This window comes from Chrysochloris asiatica, unplaced genomic scaffold (genome assembly GCF_000296735.1).
Source record: "Chrysochloris asiatica unplaced genomic scaffold, ChrAsi1.0 scaffold00271, whole genome shotgun sequence".
NCBI classification, from domain to species: Eukaryota; Metazoa; Chordata; class Mammalia; order Afrosoricida; family Chrysochloridae; genus Chrysochloris; species Chrysochloris asiatica.
The window spans coordinates 694,291-718,272 of NW_006408789.1; the positions used below are offsets into that span (position 1 = coordinate 694,291).

General features: G+C 42.1%; 1 protein-coding gene across 1 annotated transcript in view; it reads left to right on the forward strand.

Moving 5' to 3' along the window:
* MTHFD1L (methylenetetrahydrofolate dehydrogenase (NADP+ dependent) 1-like) overlaps positions 1-23,982 on the forward strand; it is a 241,094-nt gene that overhangs the window by 74,201 nt on the left and 142,911 nt on the right. The window contains exons 14-20 of the mRNA XM_006874349.1: positions 876-983; positions 1,839-1,913; positions 3,512-3,614; positions 11,858-11,934; positions 16,095-16,235; positions 17,653-17,721; positions 22,982-23,093. Coding sequence (XP_006874411.1) covers positions 876-983; positions 1,839-1,913; positions 3,512-3,614; positions 11,858-11,934; positions 16,095-16,235; positions 17,653-17,721; positions 22,982-23,093 — 685 coding nt within the window. The remainder of the gene's footprint in view (positions 1-875; positions 984-1,838; positions 1,914-3,511; positions 3,615-11,857; positions 11,935-16,094; positions 16,236-17,652; positions 17,722-22,981; positions 23,094-23,982) is intronic.

Here is a 23,982-nt window from a genome sequence, read left to right on the forward strand (position 1 = left end):
CCTGTGCTCCACCTTCCCCTCCCTCCCCTAACCCAACCCCCTGCATCCCGGTAACCAGCAAAGAACTGCCCCTCACTTTTATTATTTTTTTGAACTGCTGACCTTGAGGTTAGCAAGCCAACATGTAACCACATAAGGATGATAGAGTTTTTTATTTCTGAAACTTGCTGTAATATTTCATATTCAGTTGTGACACCTTCTTTTACCCATGCTTTATTCCAAAGTATATTTGACAGCATCCTTTATTTTAAGTAATAAAATGATGTGTACAAGTAAAGTAAATGAAAAAGAAAACATTTCATAGTGGTAAAAGCCCAATCATTAAGTTCCTCAGATGACTTTATTCTGTAGTCTAACAGTGGAAGTATTTTTTAACAAAAAAGGTGGTGCTTAAGAGTCCTTTCTTGTTACATGCAAAAACCTGACAGTAATTTTCTAATTTGGAAAATCAGCTGGTAACTGAAAGGTTGACCATAGCAATCTAAGCAGCAGGTCATAGCAGGAAGACCTGGTGGTTTACTTCCACAAAGATTACAATCTAGAAAACCGTAGGGGACAGTTATACTCTCTCCCATGGGATGTATCAAAATCGTCTTGACAGCAGATAACAATAACATGGAGTGTTTGGTGTATGGACATCTAAGGACATGCAATGCCGTTAGCATGTTGTTGTTAAGTGCTGTCGAGTCAGTTCTGACTCTTAGCGACCCTGTCTAGGGTTTCGGAGAAGCAGCTAGTGTGTTTGAACTGACGACTTTGGGGTTCACAGTCCAGTGCGGATCCCATAATGCCACTCTGGGATAATTTATTCAGGAAGTCGTTGAATCTTGGGACTGATTTAAAAAGATAAAAAAGATATTTCCTTGTGCTTACAGTTCAACCTGCACCTTACCGGAGACATCCATGCTATCACTGCTGCTAACAACTTGCTTGCAGCTGCGATTGACACAAGGATTTTGCATGAAAATACTCAAACAGATAAGGTGAGAAAAAGAATCCTTGTTGGCCATTTGTGACATTTTGTTTGGGCATCCTGGGTTCTTAACAAGTCATGGGAAGCCCTCTGGAGTCCAATAAACAGTCCACAATTCTATTAAAAATTTCATCATTTTATAAATGTTCTTATTACCTGGAGAGCAGATCCATACTTTGATCAGATTCTTAAGTGGTTTAAGACCACTGCCAATTTATTGGGAGAATTATGTTGCCCTTTTTGAGGCGAGTGTTTCCTCTTGAAGGTATTTGGTAGACCAGTATTCTTCATTCTGGTCCTAGGCCTAGTCTCTGAAGTGTGTGCCAAAGGAAAGAGCAGATGTCTTTTTCAGACATTAATTGTGAAATGCAGCTATTCAAAAAGTGTTGTTTAGAAGACATCCCCCTCTGGCTTAGAGGGTAAATTTAACATACCTGATTCGGCTAGGGTATGAGATGGTAATTCCTCATAGATGTGTAGGGCATGGATTAAGATGGAGCTTTTCGGCCTGTAGTACAAGAGTCCTGACGCTCTCCAGTTAAAGTAATTCGTTGGTGAGTGTTTTGAAGCAGAATTCTGACCAGTATTAATTTGACAGTTGAAAAGCTATAGAACAAAAAATATATTCAGGCAAACACTTTATAATGTGCATTATTTTATTTCTGGTTACATTTATTAAAATGACAGAATTCAAGTTTGCATTGTTTGTATTAGTCTAAGCATTTTAATAGGAATCTCTAATCTAAACAATTTGGATGTAAATGTAATGAACTCTGTTGTATCCTGTGAATTTTCCAAGTGCATGACTGATCCCTACACTTTCATGGAATTTTTGTTTTATTGTTTTTTTTTTTTTTTTTTTCAGGCTTTGTATAACCGACTGGTTCCCTTAGTGAATGGTGTTCGAGCATTTTCAGAAATTCAACTTGCTCGATTGAAAGTAAGTTTTAATGTGTACCAGAAGCAAACCAGAAAGATTGTTGAAGTTTAAAAATTCTGAACTTGATTTGGTTTGATTTCCACATACTCTTTTGGGTACTGAACTCTTTGATTTCTTTATACTCTGTTGGGTGTTGAACTCTGAAGGTGACAGGAGGTTGTAGCACAGGGCAGAGTGTTAGAAGTCTGGGATGAGATCCCACACCAAAGAGCTGCAAGGACAACTCCTTTAACCCTTCTTAGATCTCAGATGAAAAGATGATTCTGTTGATCCTAGCCAAGACATTTAGTGAATTCTTCTCTTTCTAAAGAGAAGCATTTTCATGAAAGTTTTTATTTTTCTCTCAAAACTAAACTTTCTTTATCTCTCTGAGTTTTTTGTTATGGCAAGTTGCTAAGATTGTATTTGTGCCGACATTCTTCGTTCTTATCTATTAGTTTCTTGTAATGCCATTTGCTGTCTGTACTCTAATCGTCACAGTGAAGTTTCCCTAGGTCTTTTTCAAACACTGAAAAATCTCTCTGAATAGCAAAATTTACAGCCTTCTGGTTGGCAAAGCTGCACTCCCTTTTCTTTTACTGAAGCAAATTTAGTTTATTGAGAATAATACAAATCCTACAATGTTAGCAGCTAGACCTTGTACAGTTTCTATTTCCTAAATTCTTTTCTTAGATTGTTTTTTCTTATGGAAATGAAGCCATTAAACATTCAAACCAGTTGCCAATGAGTCTATTCCCAGGTGTGTAAGAGCAGAACTGTACTTCATAAGGGTTTCATGGCTATAATCTTTTGGAAATCACCAAACTTTTCTTTCAAGACTTCTGGGTGGGTTTGAACCTCCAACCTTTTGAGCTTTACCCATTTGTACCACATATGAATACCTTTTACGGAAATGGTGGTGATGGTGGTGGTTCTGTGCCAAGGAGTCAATTAAGACACTCATGGTGATCCTGTGTGGGGTTTCTAAGGCTGTGAATCTTTACGGAAGCAGAAAGCCTCATTTTTGTCCTGCAGAGCAGCTAGTGGATTCGAACTGCTCACCTTGTGATTAGCAAGCTCATCTTGGAATTCACTAAGCTACCAGAGTTCCTTTTTACAGAAATCAATGTATTTAAAGTTTGAATATCTTTTCAACACTAAGAAATAACTTTGTTTTGAACAATTAGGTTTAGACCTTACTTGAATTATTGTCATTTGTATATGAGAATAAGATTGAATGAGCTGTAGCATTATTTCCAGGGACAGTAAGCTCACTTCTGCAGAGCACAGAACATAGTGCAGCCCCCAGATTCATGGCCCCCACCGGGCTGAAGCAGACAGCAGCCAAGTCTTCTTTGTTGGTTACCAACTGCGCTGTTTTCACATCTCTCATTTTAAGGACATATTACAAGTTTTCTTTATCTCCCACTTGTAGGAGATACTTGGTTTCAGATATGTATTTATATGAGTTGGTCTAATCTATAATTTCACTGAAATTCAGTTTAGTTCTTTAATAAATGACTTCAGTGCTCTCCAAGAAAATGAGAGGAAGACGGCCATTTTTGTTACCTTTTGCTCTCTTTTCGGCCCAAAAACGTGCTGTGTCTTTTTTTCCTTAGAAACTGGGCATCCTCAAGACTGACCCAAGCACATTGACAGAAGAAGAGATGAGCAGATTCTCCCGTCTCAACATCGACCCCTCAACTATCACGTGGCAGAGAGGTGGGTATTGGGCGTGGTCAGGGAGCTGGTGGTTAGCAGGGTGTAAGCAGTTCGAAACTACCAGCTTTTCCACGGGAGAAAGATGAGGCTTTCTTCTTCCGTAAAGATTTACAGCCTCGGAAACCCTGTGCAGGGTCACTGTGGAGTCGGTTCAGGTCATTATGAGTTGGAACCGACTCCACAGCACATAACAACAACAACAACAACAACAACAACAAGCATGAGACAGGCTCAGCTCCATTTCTGGGAGATCCTAACAAGAATGCTTGGATTAATTTCATAAATGTATGGCTTTCTTTCCTTCCATTTTCTTCCCCGTCTGTGCTTCCAACGACACCATTTATTCCAATAATAATGACTTGATCACGGTCTTCTCTGATCCTGGCCTCTCCTTGGGAGTTCGTGTCCTCTGTTTTCTTAGGTGAACTTGTCCATGTGGGCTCAGTCCTCTAATATCCAAGGTAAACGACTTGATTTTTGTCTTTCTCTTTTCATGCGTCTCTTTTCTCTGCATTTTAAAAACTTCCCAATGTCTTCCCTTCTTTCTTCTGCCCCCAGTTCAACATCTTCTACTTGTATAGTTTAGTGATGTAGGCCAAACCTCATCCCTCTGCAAAGCCTCCCTTCTGAGAGTCTGATCAGACAGTTCTCTAAGAATTTAGTGCCAGGAACCGCTAGGTGGGCAAGCAAAAATCAGAGACTGTGTCTTAATTGGCATGGAGCTCTTCCCAGCTGCTTTCCTGTTTCCCTGTCTTTAAAATGAAACCATAAATGGGTACACACCATGGGAAGTACGCGGTTTTAATGCAGATAACACACACGTTATATATATAGGTTTTTGCAAACCGCACAAAGCCCTCAAGTATTATTTCCTGTTGCACAGCATCTTGTTATACGGTGTGGGTTATTTTCAAGAGCATATTATGTACAAAAATTATAGTAATGTCACTGACTTGTACACTTAAAAAATGGTTAAAATTATAAATATTTTGTTGTATGTATTCTACCATAATGATTATTTTATTTAATGAAGAAATATTACCAGGCTGTAGAAGGAGCTCTGGTAGCGTAGTGGTTACGAATTGGGCTGCTTACCTCAATAGGTTGGTGGTTCAAACCTACCAGCCATTTTTTGTGAACCCTATATGGGGTCACTGTGAGTCAGAACCAACTTGATGGCACTTCACAGCAACAACAACAACAACAACAACACTTGGCTCTTTATTAGGGAAGCGCTACTGCATGTGTGGGAACCTTTTTTATGCCAAAATTTATAACATCATTTGTGGGCCATACAAAATATCAACTTAAAAATAAACGTACTGTATTTGGTCAAACATTTAATTAACTCATGCCTAATGTGCTCTGGTAGCGTAGTGGTTACTAATCGGGCTGCGAACCTTAAGGTCAGCAGTTCGAAACTGCCAGCTGCTCCGCGGGAGAAAGATGAGGCTTTCTACTCCCCTAAAGATTTACACCCTCGGAAACCCTGTACAGGGTCGCTATGGGTCGGAACCGACTCGACGGCACTTAGCAACAACAACAATGTGACTGAGGAGTCCTGGAGTGGTGCTGTGGTCTAATGCATCAGACTGAAAACTTGTTTGAACTGCAAGGTTGGGGGTTCAAGCTCACCAGCTGCTCCTTGGAAAACCTATACAGGGTTGCTATGGATCGGAATCGTCTCAACGGCACTTATCAACAACAAAATAAGACTGAAGGAGTTCCGGTGTGGTGCTGTAGGTTAATGCACCAGACTGCAGAGCCATTTGAACTGCAATAATAACAATGTGACTGAAAGCAGAGAACACCAGAAAGATGTTTACCTGTGCCTTATTGACTACACAAAGACGTTTGATTGTGTGGATCATGACAAGCTATGGACAGCATTGCGAAGTATGAGTATTCTAGAACACTTAATTGTACTCATGAGGATTCTGTACCTGGACCAAGAGGACAGAACATGGGCACACTGCATGGTTTAAAATTAAGAACGTTGTGCTCTACAGGGTTGTATTCTTTTGCCATACTTATTCAACCTGTATGCTGAGCAAATATGCTGAAAAAAAACACAGAAAACGTGGCTTCAGGATTGAAGGAAGTCTCATTAGCAACCTGCGATATGCACATGACACAACCTTGCTTGCTGAAAGTGAAGAGGACTTAAAACAACTTACTGATGAAGATCAAAGAGCACAGCCTTCGGTATGTATTGCATCTCAGTGTAAGAAAACAAAAATCCTCACCACTGGACCAATAAACAACATTCTTCTCAATGGAGAAAAGATTGAAGTTGTCAAGGACTTCATTCTTCTTGGATCAACTATCAACACTCAGGGAAGCAGCAGTCAAGAAATCAAACGACGTATTGCATTGGGCAAATCTGCTGCACAAGACCTTTTTTTTTAAAATGATTTATTGTGAATTATGTGATAGTTTACATGGGAGAATGTTACTTTTACATTCATTCCATCGTATATCGTCTCATTGCCATGGTTACACTCCCCTCCATGCAATCCTTTCCCCTTGCCCCTCAGGTCTTCAGCACACAGTCGCTCTCCCTCTCTGGATCTAAAGTCTCCAGCTGCTCCATTGCTCCACGTCATCATCTCTGGCTCCATTTCAGGCATCATTGCTTCTCTAGGTAGGGTCCCGCTCTCTGCTCCTCTCCCTTGAAGGTCCCAGGGACCTCCACTCCTAGACTGAAAAGTTAATCACTCCCCTCCTTGCTATAAAACGTCTACCTTTACATTTCCAACCCTCACAGTCAGTCCTGATAACAATTATTCACTATTGTATCACAAGAGACCTATCTGGATTTCATTGCATCAGTGCCACCTAGACAGATTGAATACTGCTCACTGGAGAGTCTACCTTTCTCCAGGCCCTCTGGTTCTAGGTTCCCTCTTGAAAGCTTGTAAGCCAGTTACTTCTTGCCTTTGTAGCCTCCCACCCCTCTTTTTGGGTAGCCAATGTCCAAGTGCACAAGACCTTTTTAAAGTGTTAAAGAGTAAAGATGTCAGCTTGAGGACTAAGGTGCGCCTGACCCAAGCCATGGTATTTGCAGTAATGTCATACGCATGTGAAAGCTGGACAGTGAATAAGGACTGGTCCTTTCTAACAATACATCTGAAGTAGGAGAGAGAAAAAGAGGAAGACCCCTGGTGAGATGGATTGGCCAAGTAGCAACGTCAACGGACTCAAGTGTGGCAACAGTAGTGAGGTTGGCCCAGGATCAGACAGTGTTTTGTTCTGCTGTGCATAAGGCTGCTCTGGATCGGTATCGCCTCGATGGCACCTAACAACAACAAGGTGGAGGGTCAGAGAAAAAGAGGAAGACCCCCAGTGAGATGGATTGGCAAAGTGGCAGCATCAATGGGCTCAGGCGTGGCAGTAATTGTGACATTGGCCCAGGACCAAGCAGTGGTTCATTCTGTTGTACATAGGGTCGCTATGAGTCGGTACTGACTCGATGGCACCTAATAACAACAATAATATGAAGGACGGAGTCCTGGTGTGACACTGTGGGCTGATGCACCAGACTGCAAAGTAGTTTGAACTGCAAGGCCGGTGGTTTAAAGCTCACCAGCTGCTCCTTAGAAACGCTACACAGGCTTGCTGTGCGTCAGAATCAACTTGACAGCACTTAACAACAACAACAAGGTGAAGGACGGAGTCCTGGTGTGGCCCTGTGGGTTAATGTCCTGGATTGCAAAGTCAGTTTGAACTGCAAGGTCAGTGGGCCAAACTCACCAACTGCTCCTCAAACCCTATATGGGGTCGCCATGGGTTGGAACCAACTCAGTGGCACTTCACAACAACAACAATGTGAAGGACTGGACAGCGTTTTGAGTTGTGCATAGAGTCACTATGAGTTGACACCTACCAACAACAATTATTATTAAAGAAGACCGTAGAAGAATTGATGCATTTACATTATGGTGTTGGAGGAGAATATTGAAAGTACCATGGACTGCCAAAAGAACAAACCAATCTGTGTTGGAAGAAGTATATCCAGAGTACCCTTTGGAAGCCAGACTTCATCTTTTATACTTTGAATATATTGTCAGGAGGGACCAGTGACTGGAGAAGGATAACATGTTTGCTAAAGTGGAGGGTCACAGAAAAAGAGGAAGACCCCCCAAAAAAATGGGTTGGCACAATAGCAGCAGTGGGTCCAAACAGCCACGATTGTGAGATTGATGTAGACTGGGCAGTGTTTTATTCTGTTGTGCCCTGGGCCACTAAGAATCAGTACTAACTCGATGACACCTAACAAAAATGAACAAAATGTGATGACCGGGACTCCGGCTACCTTGGCAGGGCCAAACTAAATGATTTCGTGGATGTTATACTGCCTGCTGGGTGGACCTTCCCCACAGTGCTCTATTGGAACATGTGTAATCTAGTCACTGTAAAGCTTCCCCCTCATGAACCTTAGGAGGCATTGTGGTAACCATTGTATTATGTAGATCTAATATGCATCTCTGTCTCCTGAAGTAAAATCTCTTGGAAAATTTTAGTATGAGGGGGCTTCACAAAGTTTGTAAAAAGTGGAATGAAAAGATAATGGATTTTTCTAATAACATTTTGAAGCCCTCTTGTACATGTTTATTACAAAAGTAGCAGCATGATAGGGATTTTCGACATGCTTAAAAAGTAAGAAGTTTCTCATTGTACTATTAAAATTATTAATAGGTTTTTTATGGTAGAGCTGAATTTTGTGTATGTCTGTAATTAGAGTTTAGGGTCTATAGTTTATATTCGGCTAGTCTGGTTTATATCATCGACAGTGTCCATTGTGTTAGCTCTTTGTTGCTATGGTAATTTTAAATGACTATAGCCATTGAAAACCCAGTGTAATGTATAAGGAGGCTTCCAAAGTTGATGGAAAAGAATCCGTTGTCTTGTGTTTCCATTTTTCATGAACTTTTTGAACATCCATTCATAGTTGTACTCTGACCCACGAGGGATCGCCACGTGTCAGGGGTGAGCTGATGAGAACTGGCTTACAGAATACTCCCTTGTGGATGGACCGAAGCTTACTTCATTATGTGTCTATTAGCGAACAGACCATTCTCATTTTTAGTAACTGACGCAGATATTTGCAGCATTTTATTCAGAAGCCAACATATTTTCTCTCTCTCTTTTTAATAATGAAGCAGATATTTATGAAAATGTGAGTCTCACCAACATTCAGTAGGCAACTTTTGCAAGGCGTTGCCTGCTTGTGTTACTTCTCAAACTTTTTTTGGAAATCTACTTGTGAAAGCATTTTTACAGGTGGGAATTAAAATACATATAAGCCAAGTATGTGGAGATGCTCAAACAAACATTAATGCAATTTGACATTTTTTTTCACATCTGTTAAGAGAGGTTCTTGGAATAGGTCAGTGGACTTAGTCCGGGATCTTATAAGAGAGGCTACTTGATCTTCCTTCCCATAGCCAGTGTGCAGATGGCTTTTCCTTTGAGAGGGTGGAAAACACTGGGATTTCTCTGGATGTGGGTCAATTTTAATCAAAGTGACAACTCATATTACTCTTCAGGACAATAAAGTAAACTGCTATTGAGTAGTTACTGGGGTCAGGAGAATTTGCAATGACGTTCGATAAGTAGTTTGGCGCTGCTTCCCATGAATTAACATGAGAAATGGGATTCTCCAGTAAATAAACTAAGGACATTTAATACTAGGGTGGGCTTTTTTTGTTGTTGTTGTTGTTTGTGTGTGTGTGTTTATGCCAATATGGCGTAACTCGTGTGATGAGATTAGATCCTTAGCTGGTTTAGTAAAATCAGAGATGAAATAAGCATGGTAGCTGGTTAGTGCCAATATTGAGAAGTGTTCTGTAGTTTTTCATATATTCTACTTGTGTTTTAAAATCATGGTTTAGATGTATTTGGGTGAGTGTGAGTGTTTTTTTGTTTGGTTTTTTATTGTGAATTAAGTGATTAGTTTACATAGTGGACTATCAGTTTTACACTCATTGTTTCATTGCAATGGCAATGATTATAACCTCTGTGCATCATCTTTCAACAGTATTTGCTTCTATTCCCTCTGGTTTTTGCTTGATTGGTGGGTGGTGTGGAGTGGTGTGGATGTGGATGTACACAAAAACACTCAGGAATATATAGTCATTTAAACAACCAAAAGACAACATTTTATAAGCCTGCTCCCTGGCCACCAGCAGCTGGCTGCCAGCATACAGCCTTTCTGTTTTCATGAATCTGGAGTCCCCAGCTGCTCCCTCTCTCCATGTCCCCATCTCTGCTTTCATATCTGGTATCGCTGCTTCTCTGAATAGGGTCCCACATTCCACTTGTGGTACTCTTCCTAGATGATCCTAGGGTTCTCTGCTCCTGGACTGAGTTCAAGATATACTATTATCCTTTTTTTTTTTTTAAACAAAACTTCTACATTTACAGTTGTGACAGTTGCAATTAGTCATGATAACAATTGCTCACTGTTGAATCATAAGAATCTTATCCCCTTCTCTTTTCACTAAACCCATCTAGACAAGTTGAAAACTATTAAAGGGGACTTTATCTTCGCCCACACACTCTGAAACTAAACTCCCTCTTGGAAACCTGTAAGCCAGTCAGTCACTTCATGCCTTTATATCCCCTCCCATTTTAGGTAGCCAATATCTGAGTTGCCCTGCCATATCAGAGGGGATAGGATTTATTCTTGATTTCAAGAATCCTTTCTCAATTAGTATTTTGAGCTATTACATCCATAAATATAGGTCAAGTTCATTAAATTGTAGCAATTTATACTTGTTTCCTTTATCTTTTATCTTCCTGTGAGTGTTTTTTGAGTGTGTGTATGTGTATCTAAGTGTATGCATGTGTGATGTATGCGTGTGTGTCTACAAGAATATGTGTGTGAGGGTGAGTTTGGGTACATGTGTAGGAATGTATTATATGAGGGTGCTTCAAAAGGCTCATGGAAAAATTCCATTATCTTTTAATTCCAGTTTCCCACTAACTTTGAACCCCCTCTTGTATAAAGAGAAAGACTGGCATCAGCTGGGTCCAGGAACAAATGGCGGGCAAGTTGAAAATGTTGCTGGTCCTTTGTATGTACATGAATCGTGACCTTTTGTCACCCCACAAATGCTCACAGTTCTCAAAGACTCAAGCTCCCTTTATCGTTTTTTTACATTGCCATGTTCTATATTTAACAAATTGGATCTAAACTGTCTCTCTAAACCCCTTATTTGAAGCCATGTAAACTATTAGTGAAGTCTGTCATTCTGATTCATTTCCTGGTATTAGAGTTTCTGTTTTCACTAAACTAAACCTGGCATTTACAAACAAAAATTGAAACAGTAAATTCCAGCAAATGCGGCAAATCAAGACGACTGGTACCTACTGTAATCACCTCTAGCTGCTTCTTGTGACTCAAGATTCAGCCATTCTTTCAGAAATGCATTTCGCTTTTTTCCCTTTTGCGGTCATCGCTGAAGTGACAGCGGCCAAAAAGACTTCTGACTGGAGTAAGAACCGCAAAAGGCACTTCAGTGCACCTTCCCACATTTTCAGGAAGATTATGTCTTCCCCTCTTTCCAAGGAACTGAGGCAAAAACACAATGTTCAGTCCATGCCCATCTGAAAGGATGATGAAGTCCAGGTTGTACAAGGACACTACAAGGGTCAGCAAATTGGCAAAGTAGCCCAGGTGTACAGGAAGAAATCGTATCATTTACATTGAGCAGGTGCAGTGATACAAAGCTAACGGCACAGCTGTCCATATGGACATTCACCCCAGCAAGGTGGTGGTCACTAGGCTAGAACTGGACAAAGATTGCAAGAAGATCCTGGAATGTAAAGTAAATGTCGCCAAGTAGGAAAGGAAAAGGGCAAATATAAGGAAGAAACGATAGAGAAAGATGCAAGAGTAAAATAATCTTGTGTACAACTTCCATTAAAAACCACAAAAATGAAATAAAATGCATTTCATTGTGGCCTATTCAAAAATGGCACCCTCGACCCACCCACTGCTGCCATGACAAACTCTAGCAGTCCCTGCTTTTATTTCTTATGGTGGCTATCACTAGCCAATATTTTCTTGTTTCTTTGATCATCCACTGTGTCCGCCAACCCGAGAACCCAGTGTCCACAAGTGTAAGCTGGACCTTGTCCATGTTCTCCATTGTTTCCTCTTCTCTCAGAACAGCACCCCACACACGGACCAGGCAGCATGTATCTGCTGACTAAATATCTGTTCTCTTCTCTTCCAGTATTGGACACAAATGACCGATTTCTACGAAAAATCACAATTGGGCAGGCAAACACAGAGAAGGGGTTCTCCCGCCAGGTATGTGGCTTTGTCACTTCCAGCCTTTTCCAGTTTTCCTCATTCCGCCATCCACATTGGCTGTGGTCCTCTTCCCCTTTCAGGTGTGATTTCTAGTCACCCATAAAGCTGGGAAGAATGAGGATGGGGAAGTGTTCCACTGTCTTCTGACCATTGTTATACATGGAAATGTTTACTTGCATTTCTGGGAAGTTCCACTCAGGCCCTTGGATATAAATTTTTAGACGTTTTATAAGATAAGCACACTGGAATGCTAACTGCAAGGTCAGTGGTTCAAACCCTCGAACCACTCCTTGAAAACCCTATACAGGGTCATTTGAGTTGGAATTGACCCCACTGCACTTAAGAACAACACTACCACCACCTCATTAATATATCTGCCTAACAGCTCCCCAATGAAAATCTCAGGCACATAGTTCAAATTTAGTAAGCCAAAGAAGGAATATGACATAATAGCCTAAGGAGTATTTTAAGGATAATGTCTAATCCAAACCCAGAGAATGTGGAAGAAAAGTAATAAGTTTGCCTTCATTTTAACATGTCTCTGTTGTGGACCAGTGGTACTTCGAGACTATAAATTCACCCGTGAGGGTTTTTTAGCCAGATAGAGGCTCTACATTTATTTTTGAAGTTTTTATTAGTGAAGTAAGAATGGCCTTTTCTGTAATAATCAGTCTTCATCCTGAGTTGGATGAAAAAGTTGAATAAAAATGTGAATGTGGGGATTGGATCAAGAAGATAAACTACTCACAGGCACTTCCCCCCTCCTCCAGATTCTAGAACTTGTTCATGCAAGCAGATTGCAAGCCATGAGTATCCAGGCTACAAAACCGACCTGAATCACTCCCAGATGACTTGGGGGAGTTTCCGAAAGACAGGGAGATGCTATTAGATTTATTGAGAAGAGCAGTTTTAGTGGGCTGTAGTCCTGGTGTGGTCCTGTGAGTTAATGCACTAGATTGAAAAGTCGGTTTGAACCACAAGGTCAGCAGTTCAAGCTCACCCATTACTCCTTGGAAGTTCTATACAGGGTTGCTATGTGTCGGAACTGACTTGACGCATTTAATGACAAAAACATCAGACACGATAGATGTTTTATTTCTCAGAAACCAGAGGACACGTACAACCCTGGAGGTCAGGGGCTGGTGGTCAGTTTCCAAGCAGTGGGCATGGATGGATGGGCACCTTCCCGTAACACCTGTGCTGAGCCAGCCTGTATTTGTGTCTACCTGAACCAGTGTGGGTGCTGATATCGCAGCCAGAAATTGCTGCATTTATTTTGTTGGATGGCAGGTGTTCCATTTTGAGAATGCTAGTGTACTGTGACCCCTTTTAAAGGGAAATGCAGTTTTGTCTCAAAGCCACAGCCATTGAAATGAGGACACGTTTTCATGTCAATAAAAGATAGAGATTTATCTGAGTGGCGCCGATGGCAAAATACTTAGCTACTAGCTACTGGAGGTTGAGCAATGGACTGCAAACCATCAGGTTTGTGGTTCAAACTCATCAGCTGCTCCTTGGAAACCCTATACAGGGTCTCTACGAGTCAGAATTGACTCTATGGCACTTAACAACAACTAGTTCAAAGGTCAGTGGTTTGAACCCCACCCGGCCTGATGGTCTGCTTCTGTAAGGTCACAGCCTGGAAGACCCCATGAAGCAGTTTTACTCTCTACATCTGGTATTGTCATGTGTCAGAATTGACTGGACAATAATTAACAAAACCACCATGTCATTTTTTAATGGTTACACGAGCTCTCCTCTCGTTAGATGTACTGTATAACCCATTCAGCCCAGTCCCGTTGATGGGTATATAGGATGCTAACAATGCTGCACTCTCATTAATAAGATGTATTGAACATACACATACATGTGTGTATGCCTTTCTGATTATATTTAAGGTGTATAATTGCAGAGTTAGAGATTACAAATACCAAATGTTGATGCCTATTTCCACATTGACCTTTTAGAAAAGTTCTATCAATTCACATGCTTGCTAACGTACATTGTGCTTTGTTTAAATTCTTGATAATCTGATAAGCAATAAAAAATAAGCTCCCATCTCATTTGAACTCGTACGGTTTTGAAAGATTTTATTAGCAAACAAAAATGAGCAGCCTACTCATCTGGACATAATTCAGTCAATAAAACTACAAGCAATAAAATTTAAATTGACCCCATTTGTTTCATAAATAATGTTGCTCGAGATACAGAGTTTTGAAACTTTAACCACTACAAAGGAAGAATTTACTTGTGGGCTATCAATTCTTCATTTAACTTTCACAGTTCAAGTTTCAGGGATAGTTCTCATTTCCTGATTTGAATAGAAGGTTTCAGATTTTTTTAGTCACTGCAAGGCACTCTATTGGTGCTGAAGGAGAAGCACTGGGCTGCTAAGCACAAGATCTGTGGTTCAAACCCACCAGCCACTCCTTGGGAGAAAAACAAGACTGTCTATACTGTAAAGAGACAGTCTCAGAAACAGAGTTGCTATGAGTCCAAAGAATGGCAGTGGGTCATTTCTTATTCTTCTTTTCTTTTAATGTAATTAAGTGCCAACTAGTCAGTTCCGACCCAGAGCGATCCTGTATAGGGTTTCCGAGGAGCGTCTGGTGAGCTTGAACCACCAACCTTGTGGTTCAAATGACTTTGCAGTCTAGCGCATTAACCCACAGCACCATACCAGGACTCCGTTTTTAATTTGCATTGTTTATTATGGAATAGTGGTATAGAGAATCCTGAATAGTGTACAGTGAAAATAATGTTTACAGTGAGTTTTGTATATTCAATTTATATTGAATATAAATATTGAATACAGTTGGGTAGTAATTGAATATAGTTGTCTTTGGCTTTCAGGCAATATTTTTTACTAGAGCAATAACTAATGAAATCTCTACCAAGATGCAGCCAGAAACCTCTTATTCCTTCATTTCCTCATTTGTCTGTGAGGGAAATGGATAATGAGAAGCTCATAAGGAGATCCCACCAGGGCATAGCCATTTCTCTCTGTGGAGCTTCTATTTGCCTTGTCGCTCTCTCTCTCAGGAAGAAAAAAATAAGTGGTTTTGTCCAGAGAACCTCTCCTAGTGGCTGAATTATGAACTGGAGGAAGTACACATTCTCTGTATATTTTTTTTAGTTCCTGTTGGGCTTTGTACGGCTTTGAATCAAGCCTGGTAAATAGGACTCCTAGGCATATTTAGTAAAACGCAACTGTTCTTTAGCTGTCCCTGCTGAAACTTTTAAGAGGCAATGTGGTCACACCTGCACGGGCAGCTGAAAATTGATTCTGTGCCACCATGTGACTTGTTGGTTACGCTAGGCAGGCTGTCCTCACTGCTGTGTTGTGATGTAACTCTGGCAAACTGGCAGAAGACTGAGTGAGGTGAGGAAGCTAGCAGAACCATCTTCTTCCACTGTCTGCTTCTCACATCTTTGCTAGAGAGACAAAGGAAGCCTCCTCTACAGGCTGATTCATAGCAGGAGAGCGAGTTGGTAGGCTCTTCATATAGTCACTTAGTGTGCATTGCGAGCCCACTGTGTTTCAGGCGCGTGGGGTCCCAGGGTGGTGGAGATGGTTACTCTGCTCAACTGCTAACTGAAAGACTGGAGGTTTGAGTCCACCTTGAGGCACTTTGGAAAGAAGGTTTGGTGGTCTACTTCCTCAAAATTCAGACTTTGAAAACCCTATGGCGTCCAGTTGTACTGTGACACACATGGGGTTTCCTGAGTTAGCATCAACTCAGTGGCAACTGGGTTGCTCTTTAAATTTTGTTTTGGGGTTTCAGCCAGAGTCTTGATGTACAGAATTCAGAACGGAAGACTTGGGAAATAGTCCTTGCCTTCAGTGGAACTTAAGAATCATGTGTAAAGTTACACGTGGCATAGACAGTCATTTAAATAATGGCAAGTTTGAGGCATGCAAAAGCAAGCCACAGCAAACTGAGTCCTGCTCAGCAGAACAAAATGGAGAAGAATCTAGGGTCCTGGGTGGCTGTCCCTGAGATCAGCTAGCCTGGGACCAGTGTACCAGCTAGACACTCAGACAACCATTCAAGGTAAGAGCTGGTCCACCATGACAGCTACACTCGAGCTCCCTGTTGAAGTGGCCTCCAGGGGGCACTGTTGCTGAGGAATGTCTTGTGCTTTGGCTGCTTCAGGCACAGTTTGACATCGCGGTGGCCAGTGAGATCATGGCAGTGCTGGCCCTGACCCATAGCCTCATGGACATGAAGGAGCGTCTGGGACGAATGGTGGTGGCCAGTGACAAGAACGGGCAGCCTGTGACTGCAGAGGATTTGGTGCGTATGTTGGACCCGAAGCTCTAGCGAGCTCTCTGGCCTTGTTCTTGATTATTAAGGGGAATGTGAAGATTTCTTTGTGATATCAGCGTACACACTGGGGGTTCAGACTGTCTGTACACACAGCGTTTCCCTTACAGCTTTGTAATGTTGCCACAGGCATTTATGACATGCTTCTGCCAGGCTGCAGCCCACACCAAACATGACATTTATTCCATAAGCTATTCACCTGACATGCCTGCTCTTGTCTTCTGCCTGTGAAGGTGGGCTGCGGCAAGGTGAGGTGGGGTGGAGAGGTAGCATGAGAGGCAGTAAGCGAGAAGCCTTTGAAATGGAGCATGTTTGAAACACCTCGGTAGTACCTATGGGATAAGAGGCTTAGGGAAGGTGAACAGTTAGAACAGGTGCTTTTAGGTATCCCCCTTTGTCTCTCTTATTCATGTTCTGCAAATGGCTTTCTTTTGGCTCTTCATCTCAGTTCTTTGGGCAATAGTAAGGCCTCTAGTAATGAAACAATAATGTGCGTGGTGGCCAGAAAACACTTGGGATTGAAAGGCTTGATTTATGGGAAGCCTCTTAAACACCATCAAGGAAGGTTTTGGGAAAAGAGCAATGAGTGCTCGTTCCCTATCTTATTTGTGGTCTAATGTGCTGGACTGCAAAGTCGGTTTGAGCCACTAGGTTAGTGATTCAAGCTCACCAGCCTCTCCTTGGAAACCCTTACATGTTTGCTGCGGGTCAGAACCAACTCAACAGCACTTAACAACAACAAATAGAAACAACACATCGAAATTGGTTTGCTCCCCATTAGGAAGCTGCAAGTTTGCATTCAGACTGCTGGGTCTAGAAGAAGGTTTTTCTCTGTGTCGGCTCTGGGAGAAGGGCCTTGTCCCTTCACCTTATTCTGGTGCTTAGCAGGTCCTCCTGTGCCTTGGCATCTATATTTCTCTATCTGTGCTTGCCTAATCTTTTTTTTTTTTTATCTCAACAACAATAACAAATAAAAACAAAACAAAAAAATCCGAATTCAAGACACATCCTACATGAGTGTGAGGGAACTTCTAAAAGTTTAGGGAAAAATGGAATTGAAAGATGCTGAATTTTTCCATGAATTTATTGAAGTCCCCTTGTGTGGCTCCATTAACATAACAAAGAAAATCCATTCCCAAATGAGATTACATCCCCAAGTAATGGGATGAAGACCTAGAACACATATTTGGGGGGACAAAATTCAGTTGATACCCCTCCTCCCTGGTTCTTCACATCTGAAAATGGCTGGGGTCGGGGGGAAATGGGTGAAGGTCATGGCACCATATCACCTACAGTTTAAATGCCTGAGTGTCCAGCATGGAGCAGACTGGTGAGAGTTTGGGGGTCTTTTGTCACTAAGCTAAATAAGTGTTCTTCTCTCTTTTAGGGGGTGACAGGTGCTTTGACTGTTTTGATGAAAGATGCAATAAAACCAAATCTGATGCAGACCCTAGAAGTAAGTGCTTTTCTGTTTGCATTGTTTATCAACTTTGCATTAATTCGATTACCTTTTTTATGTGATGGACATTTTTGTAAATCAAATACTTCTTGATCAAAGTAGAAACTTAGAAAGTTGTGCCTGCCTCACATTTCAGTAGGTGGATCATGTTGTACGTCTCTTTCACACTGGTGGTGGTGGCGGTGTGCCGTGGAGTTGGTTCCAACTCATAATGACCCTGTACAGGGTTTCCGAGGCTGTAAATCTTTAGAGGAGCAGAAAGCCTCATCTTTCTCCTGTGGAGCAAATGGGAGATTTGATCTGCTGATCTTGACATTAGCAGTCTAACTCATAACCCACTAAGATAACCAGGGCTGTTCTCTTGAACATTTGTTGGTTGGTTGGTTAGTTATGTGCCGTGGAGTCGGTTCTGACTCATAGCAACCCCGTACAGGGTTTCCGAGGCTGTAAATCTTTACAGGAGCAGAAAGCCTCATCTTTCTCCAACGGAACAGCTGGTAGTTTCGAACTGCTGACTTTGAGGTTAGCAGCCCAACTCTTAATGTTATTGTTGTTATTAAGTGCCATTCAGTTGATTCTGAACCATAGCAACCCTATATAGGGTTTCCAAGGAGTGGCTGGTGAGCTTGAACCACCAACCTTGCAGTTCAAACGACTGCAAGTTCAGTGCATTAACCCACAGTTACTTTTGTTCATGACTTGCCCAGCTCTTGTCTTCATTGAACATCAATATTTTGGTCAAAATATATTTATTTTAATCTATTTGTGTAGTCCCCAGTCATTTGACTTTTCTGATTTCTCTTTTCCTATCTTATCATATTCTAGGAGTCCTAGTATGGCGCTGTGGGTTAATGCGCTAGACCGGAAGGTCGGTTTGAACCACAAGGTCAGCGGTTCAAGCTCACCAGCCACTCCTCGGAAACCCTATACTGGGTTGCTATGAGTTGGAACCAGCTTGACAGCATTTAACCACAACTATAACATCGTATGCTAATGAGAACCCAGAATTTAGACTGATGGATATTGTTGGTTGAGAAGAAAGAAGGGAGAAGGAGGGAGTTTGGGTGGGTGGAGATAGTGGTATGTTGATAAGTGTTTTTTAACAGTGAGGATTTGGGGTGAAATCCTTGGGGTGTGGCACTTGTAAATTTCCATGATGTAAATATCCCCACGTGGCCAGTGTCTGGGTACCTTCTGGACGTCATTGGACACAGTTGAGGAAAACATATAGTCAGTCAGTGACACAAGCCGGCTGTTTGTCCTCAACCTGCAGAGGGAAAGGAGATGAAGGTGCCCAAAGAGCAGGTATATCGGGGGAAGACATAGCAGAAAGACAAGAAGAATATCTAGTTCTTCATTCATTCAGCTGATGAATTTTGAGTGCACACTCTGTCATTTACTAAAATAGCTCAGTCTCAGTTTTTTCACCTGTAAACCAACAGTGCTGACAACTGGCCGAAGAGGGATATTGTGAAGATTAAATATCTAGTTAACACATCACAGATACCAGGCCATGTGCTAGATGCTAAAGAGGCAGCCATGAGCAATACAAAGTCCCAGCCCTCTTGGAGTGTACACTTCCGTGGGTGAGACAGGTGATCCAGAAATGAATCAACACTCAGAATGCTGGCTGATAACGAGGACCGAGGAGACAAGAGAGTAGCACGTGTGTGTGCTTACATGTATGGAGGTCCATGCGTGTGCACATGGGTGTGTGTGTGTCTTTGTTTGTGTCTAACTGCCTGTCTGATAAAGTCCTTCTGGAATAGAGATGTAAATAAACCAAGAGTGAGCTGTGAGAAGAACTTAGCAGGACTCGCTGAGCCTTCAGAAGAAAGAGAAAAAGGCCTCTTCTTGTTCTCATAATGCCTAGTTTTACAGTTTCTGGCTAAAATTACATTTCCACAAAACGACAAAATGCATTTGCTAATAAATTACTATGAGAGGGCTTTAAGAGGTTCCTGAAGAACTGAAATGAAAAGATAATTGAGTTTTTCCACAACCTTTTCGAAACTTCCACATCTATAACCTAAATATATAAGAAAGTCCTAGTCATTTTAAAGAGTTCTGATGTGGCGTTGTGGGATTCAGTACTGGACTGCAAGGTCGATTTGAACCACAAAGTCCGTGGTTCAAACTCACCAGCTGCTCCTTGGAAGCCCTATACAGAGTCGCTATGAGTCAGAACCCCTGGATGGCACTTAATAATACAGCCTTTCTAAGTGAAAATGCTGCTGCTGACCAAGGGAGTGCTGGGATTTCTCATGGCAGGAATAGTGATACGTTTATGTGGATCCAATCACACCCTGCTGCCTGTTCCCCACACTGAGACAGCTGCCCCTAAGTTCTCAGACACAATCATGGGAACGGTCATAGTGTGTAGAGGCATAAAGCCAGCTGCCCACCTAAGAATGCAGCCATTTAGCTAACTTACCACAGGAGGCAACTCTCTACAGTTAGTAAAGTTAGGGGGTAGTGGAGACTTAAGAAACATTGTAATTTGGGGGGAGGATTTGGGAAACACTTTTAAGGTTTATCTAGATGATGCTGTTGTTAGCTGTCATAGAGACGGTCCCCTACCTGTGGGGGCTGTGCACAGCAGAAGGAAACTGCTTGGTACTGTGCCCCTGTCCCCATGAATGGGCTGTTAAGTCAGACCAGACCGTTGTGATTCAGAGTTTTCCCAACGCATTTTCAGAAGGAGATCACCAGGTCTTTTTTCCTAATCTGTAAACTCTGCAGAAATCTGTTCAGCATAAAAGCAACAGGAGAGCCTCAACTTGCATGAGTCACACGTCACACGGAAGGCGAGAGCCCCAACATTGAACCTCCACTGCCTTCTGTTATCTATGTTGTTGTTGTCAAGTGCCACTGAGTCGGTTCCGACCCATAGCGACCCTGTGTAGGGTTTCCAAGGAGCAGCTGGTGACTTTGAACTGGTGATCTTGCCGTTCAAACTGACCTTGCTGTCCAGTGCTTTATCCTATAACACCACACCAGTACTCCTAATCTGATGGCATCTCCCAAAGAATTTCTAAGACTTATAACTAAATTTATTTAAACTAGATTTCACAGCCTCAGTGAGACTGATGATGGAAATATATATCATCATGAGATTGAAATTTTGCAATGCATCTTTCAAATTCAAACCAGCAATTAGAAAGCCTGTTGTTAAGTGTCATTGAGTCAGTTCTGACTCATAGCGACAATATGTGGTGTTTTCGAGGAGCGGCTGGTAAGTCTGAACTGCTGAGTTTACAGTCCAGTGTAAATCCTGCAGCGCTGCACCCAGACTCCTGTTCTCCAGAAAGAAGTGAGAAATTACAGACAAAAATATGAGGAAGGAGTACTGGTGGCACACACAGTTAAATGCTAACTGAATGGTTTGTCAGTTCGAATCCATCTAGCAGCTCACAGGAGAAAGACTTGATGATCTGCTTCCATAGAGCCTAGGATCTGATGGCATCCAGCAACAGCAACAGAAAGCCATAGACACTGAGCATGCATACATGAAACATACGTCTAGATTGTATCTTCACAGCTTTCTTTCCACATACATTTGTATGACCTCAGGGTTCGATTTTTTTTCCCCTCCTAGGGACCTTAGGAGGAAAAGTCAATACAAAACTCTCATATGTGACTTTGAGAAACTGTATCATTTTCCTTCTCCAAGATGACTTTTCCTTTCACTTCCTCTCTTCCTGCTTTTGTTTGGCTTTCTCCTCTTTGTAGCTTGTCATGGTTCGTGGGAACTTTCCATCGCTCCTTCTGCATGGCTCCCTGTCTTCCCTCATGTCAGGGAAAGAACAACCACCCTGTAGCTTCACACGTAGAGCCCAGATCACACACCCCGAAGGGCCTGGGCTCAGCTGGCAATACCGTCTGCATACTTGATGCACAATAACAAATTCTTACAGCAAGCTAAGGTTGATAGTTATTAGTAAGGAAATTTTAGAAGAACAGGCATGCTGTTTAAAAAAAATAATAGAGACATTTCTTGTTGAAATAGTTAAAATCAAATACTTTTGATAAGCCCTTATATATTGATTTCATTGATTTTTTAGTAAGAATTATTCTTTGCTTTTGTCATCTCGATATATAAAAAAACCAAACTCATCAGTTGTCATTGAGTTGATTTGGATTCATGGTAACTATATATGTCAGAGTAGAACTGTACTTTGTGAGTTTTCTGTGGCTGAGGTTTTGGAAATAAGTTGTCAGTGCTTTCTTTCGAGGTGCTTCTGGGTAGATTTCAAACACCAGCATTAACCGTTTACACCACCGAAGTACTCCTGTTGTCTTAATAGCTAGCCCATCTCTAGTATGGAAGACAGTTCTAGTGGAATGCAGCAACAAGAAAAACTTTAATAGAAAGATAAAAATCCAGGATAGCAAATTATCCATGTGGTGGTGATGTGCTGTGGAGTTGGTTAGCCTGTGGTTAGCAGTCCAGTGCTTATCCTACAGCGCCACACCCAGAATGGCTGGTGAGTTTGAATCACCAACCTTGAAATCCAGCGCCTTAACACATAGCACCACATAAAGCCTTCTGCCAATTCATCACTTACCCTGTTATTGTGTGCCGTCGAGAGGGTTCCAACTCATAGCCACCCTGTAGAGGATTTCAAAGGCTGTAAATATTTATTGGAGCAGAAATGAAGTATGGTAAATAGTTATTTCATGGTTACTATGTCAGCTAACGGGTCCTGGTGTGGCGCTTTGAGCTAATGCATCAGACTGCAAAGTCGTTTGAACTGCAAGGTTGGCAGTTCAGGCTCACCAGCTGCTCCTTGGAAACCCTATACAGAGTCGCTATGGGTCAGAACCAACTTGACGGCACTTAACAGCCGTCGGCAACAACAATGTCAACTAAGGATTCCTGGTGTGATGCTGTATAAGCTTAGTTGCTAATTTATGGGGTCCTGGTGTGGCATTTTGTAGTTATCACTGGGCTGCTAATTTTAAGATCGAAAGTTCAAACCCACAAGTCACTCCTTGGAAACCCTTTGCAGGGTTGCTGTGAGTTGGAATCAACTCAACAACAACGAAATACAAAGGGAAACTGACCCTTTGAGCAAGTGCCTGGTGTTTTAGCTCTTTTTGAGAGATTTTGTGCACGAAGTATGTCACATTCATGAGAGAAATAGGACTTAGATGAGTTAAATGTTCTGCAGTGTCCTGCCATGTTTCCCCACTGATCTTCGTTTCCATTCTTCTGGTGGTCTTCGGGGTTTTAATTTCTTCTCTACTTCCATAGGGAACACCTGTGTTTGTGCATGCCGGTCCCTTTGCTAACATTGCTCATGGCAACTCCTCAGTGTTGGCTGATAAAATTGCTCTGAAGCTGGTTGGTGAAGAAGGTTTTGTAGGTAAGTCATTTTTCTGTTCCGTTGTTGTAGAATGCTGAGGAGATGTCAAAGAAGATGCCTGGAACAGAGTCTTGACATCAGTCTTATAGGCCCACCTTTTCCAGTGGGTCTCAGTACTGGAAAAGCCCTAAGGTCTGGTCTCTGCGGTGAAGTCGTGCTGTATGAGAACCATGGAGTCTGAGGTCAAGTGTAAGCTCTGATACATGATGGCTGTCTTGGACCAGGACTTTGAACCAGTTGATTCTTATTCAACACCTCCCTATTGAGAATTTGCCTTTCCACCCCAAATATACTAGGAATTTTGCTAAAATGTGTAGATTCTGATTTAGTATATCTGGGGTTGTTAAGTGCCATCAAGTAGGTTCTGACTTGTAACAACCCTGCCTAGGGTTTCCAAGGAGTACCTGGTGGATTTGAACGGCCAGCCTGTGGTTGGAAGTCCAATGCTGACCCTACAGCACCCCACCAGGAGTTTTCTAACTGGGTTAGAAAGACAAGTTCTCAGCAGGGGGGTTGAACTGGAATGAATTGATATAAAACCCTACTGTGGACACATTTGTAATAGCTCATCCAGCAGGTTTTTACTGAGAATCTGTCCTAAGCCGGGCATTGCCCTCAGAGGGGGGGCATATACAATGGTGAGGAGGATAGACGGAGCAGATTACCCAGAAAACCCTTCAGAAACCATGTGGGGACCCCCTGTGACTACCCCTGGCTTTGCTAGGCAAACAGAGAATCAAATTCAATATCAGCCCAAGGCCGAGTCCTGTGAAGCGGAGGTCAGGCATGCCTCCACCCAAGAGTTCCCAGGTCTTGCCACACTGCTGGCTAACCAGGTCTTCACCCGGGTTCACAGAAGTCTATTGAACGTTGTAGGGCTTAGCTCACC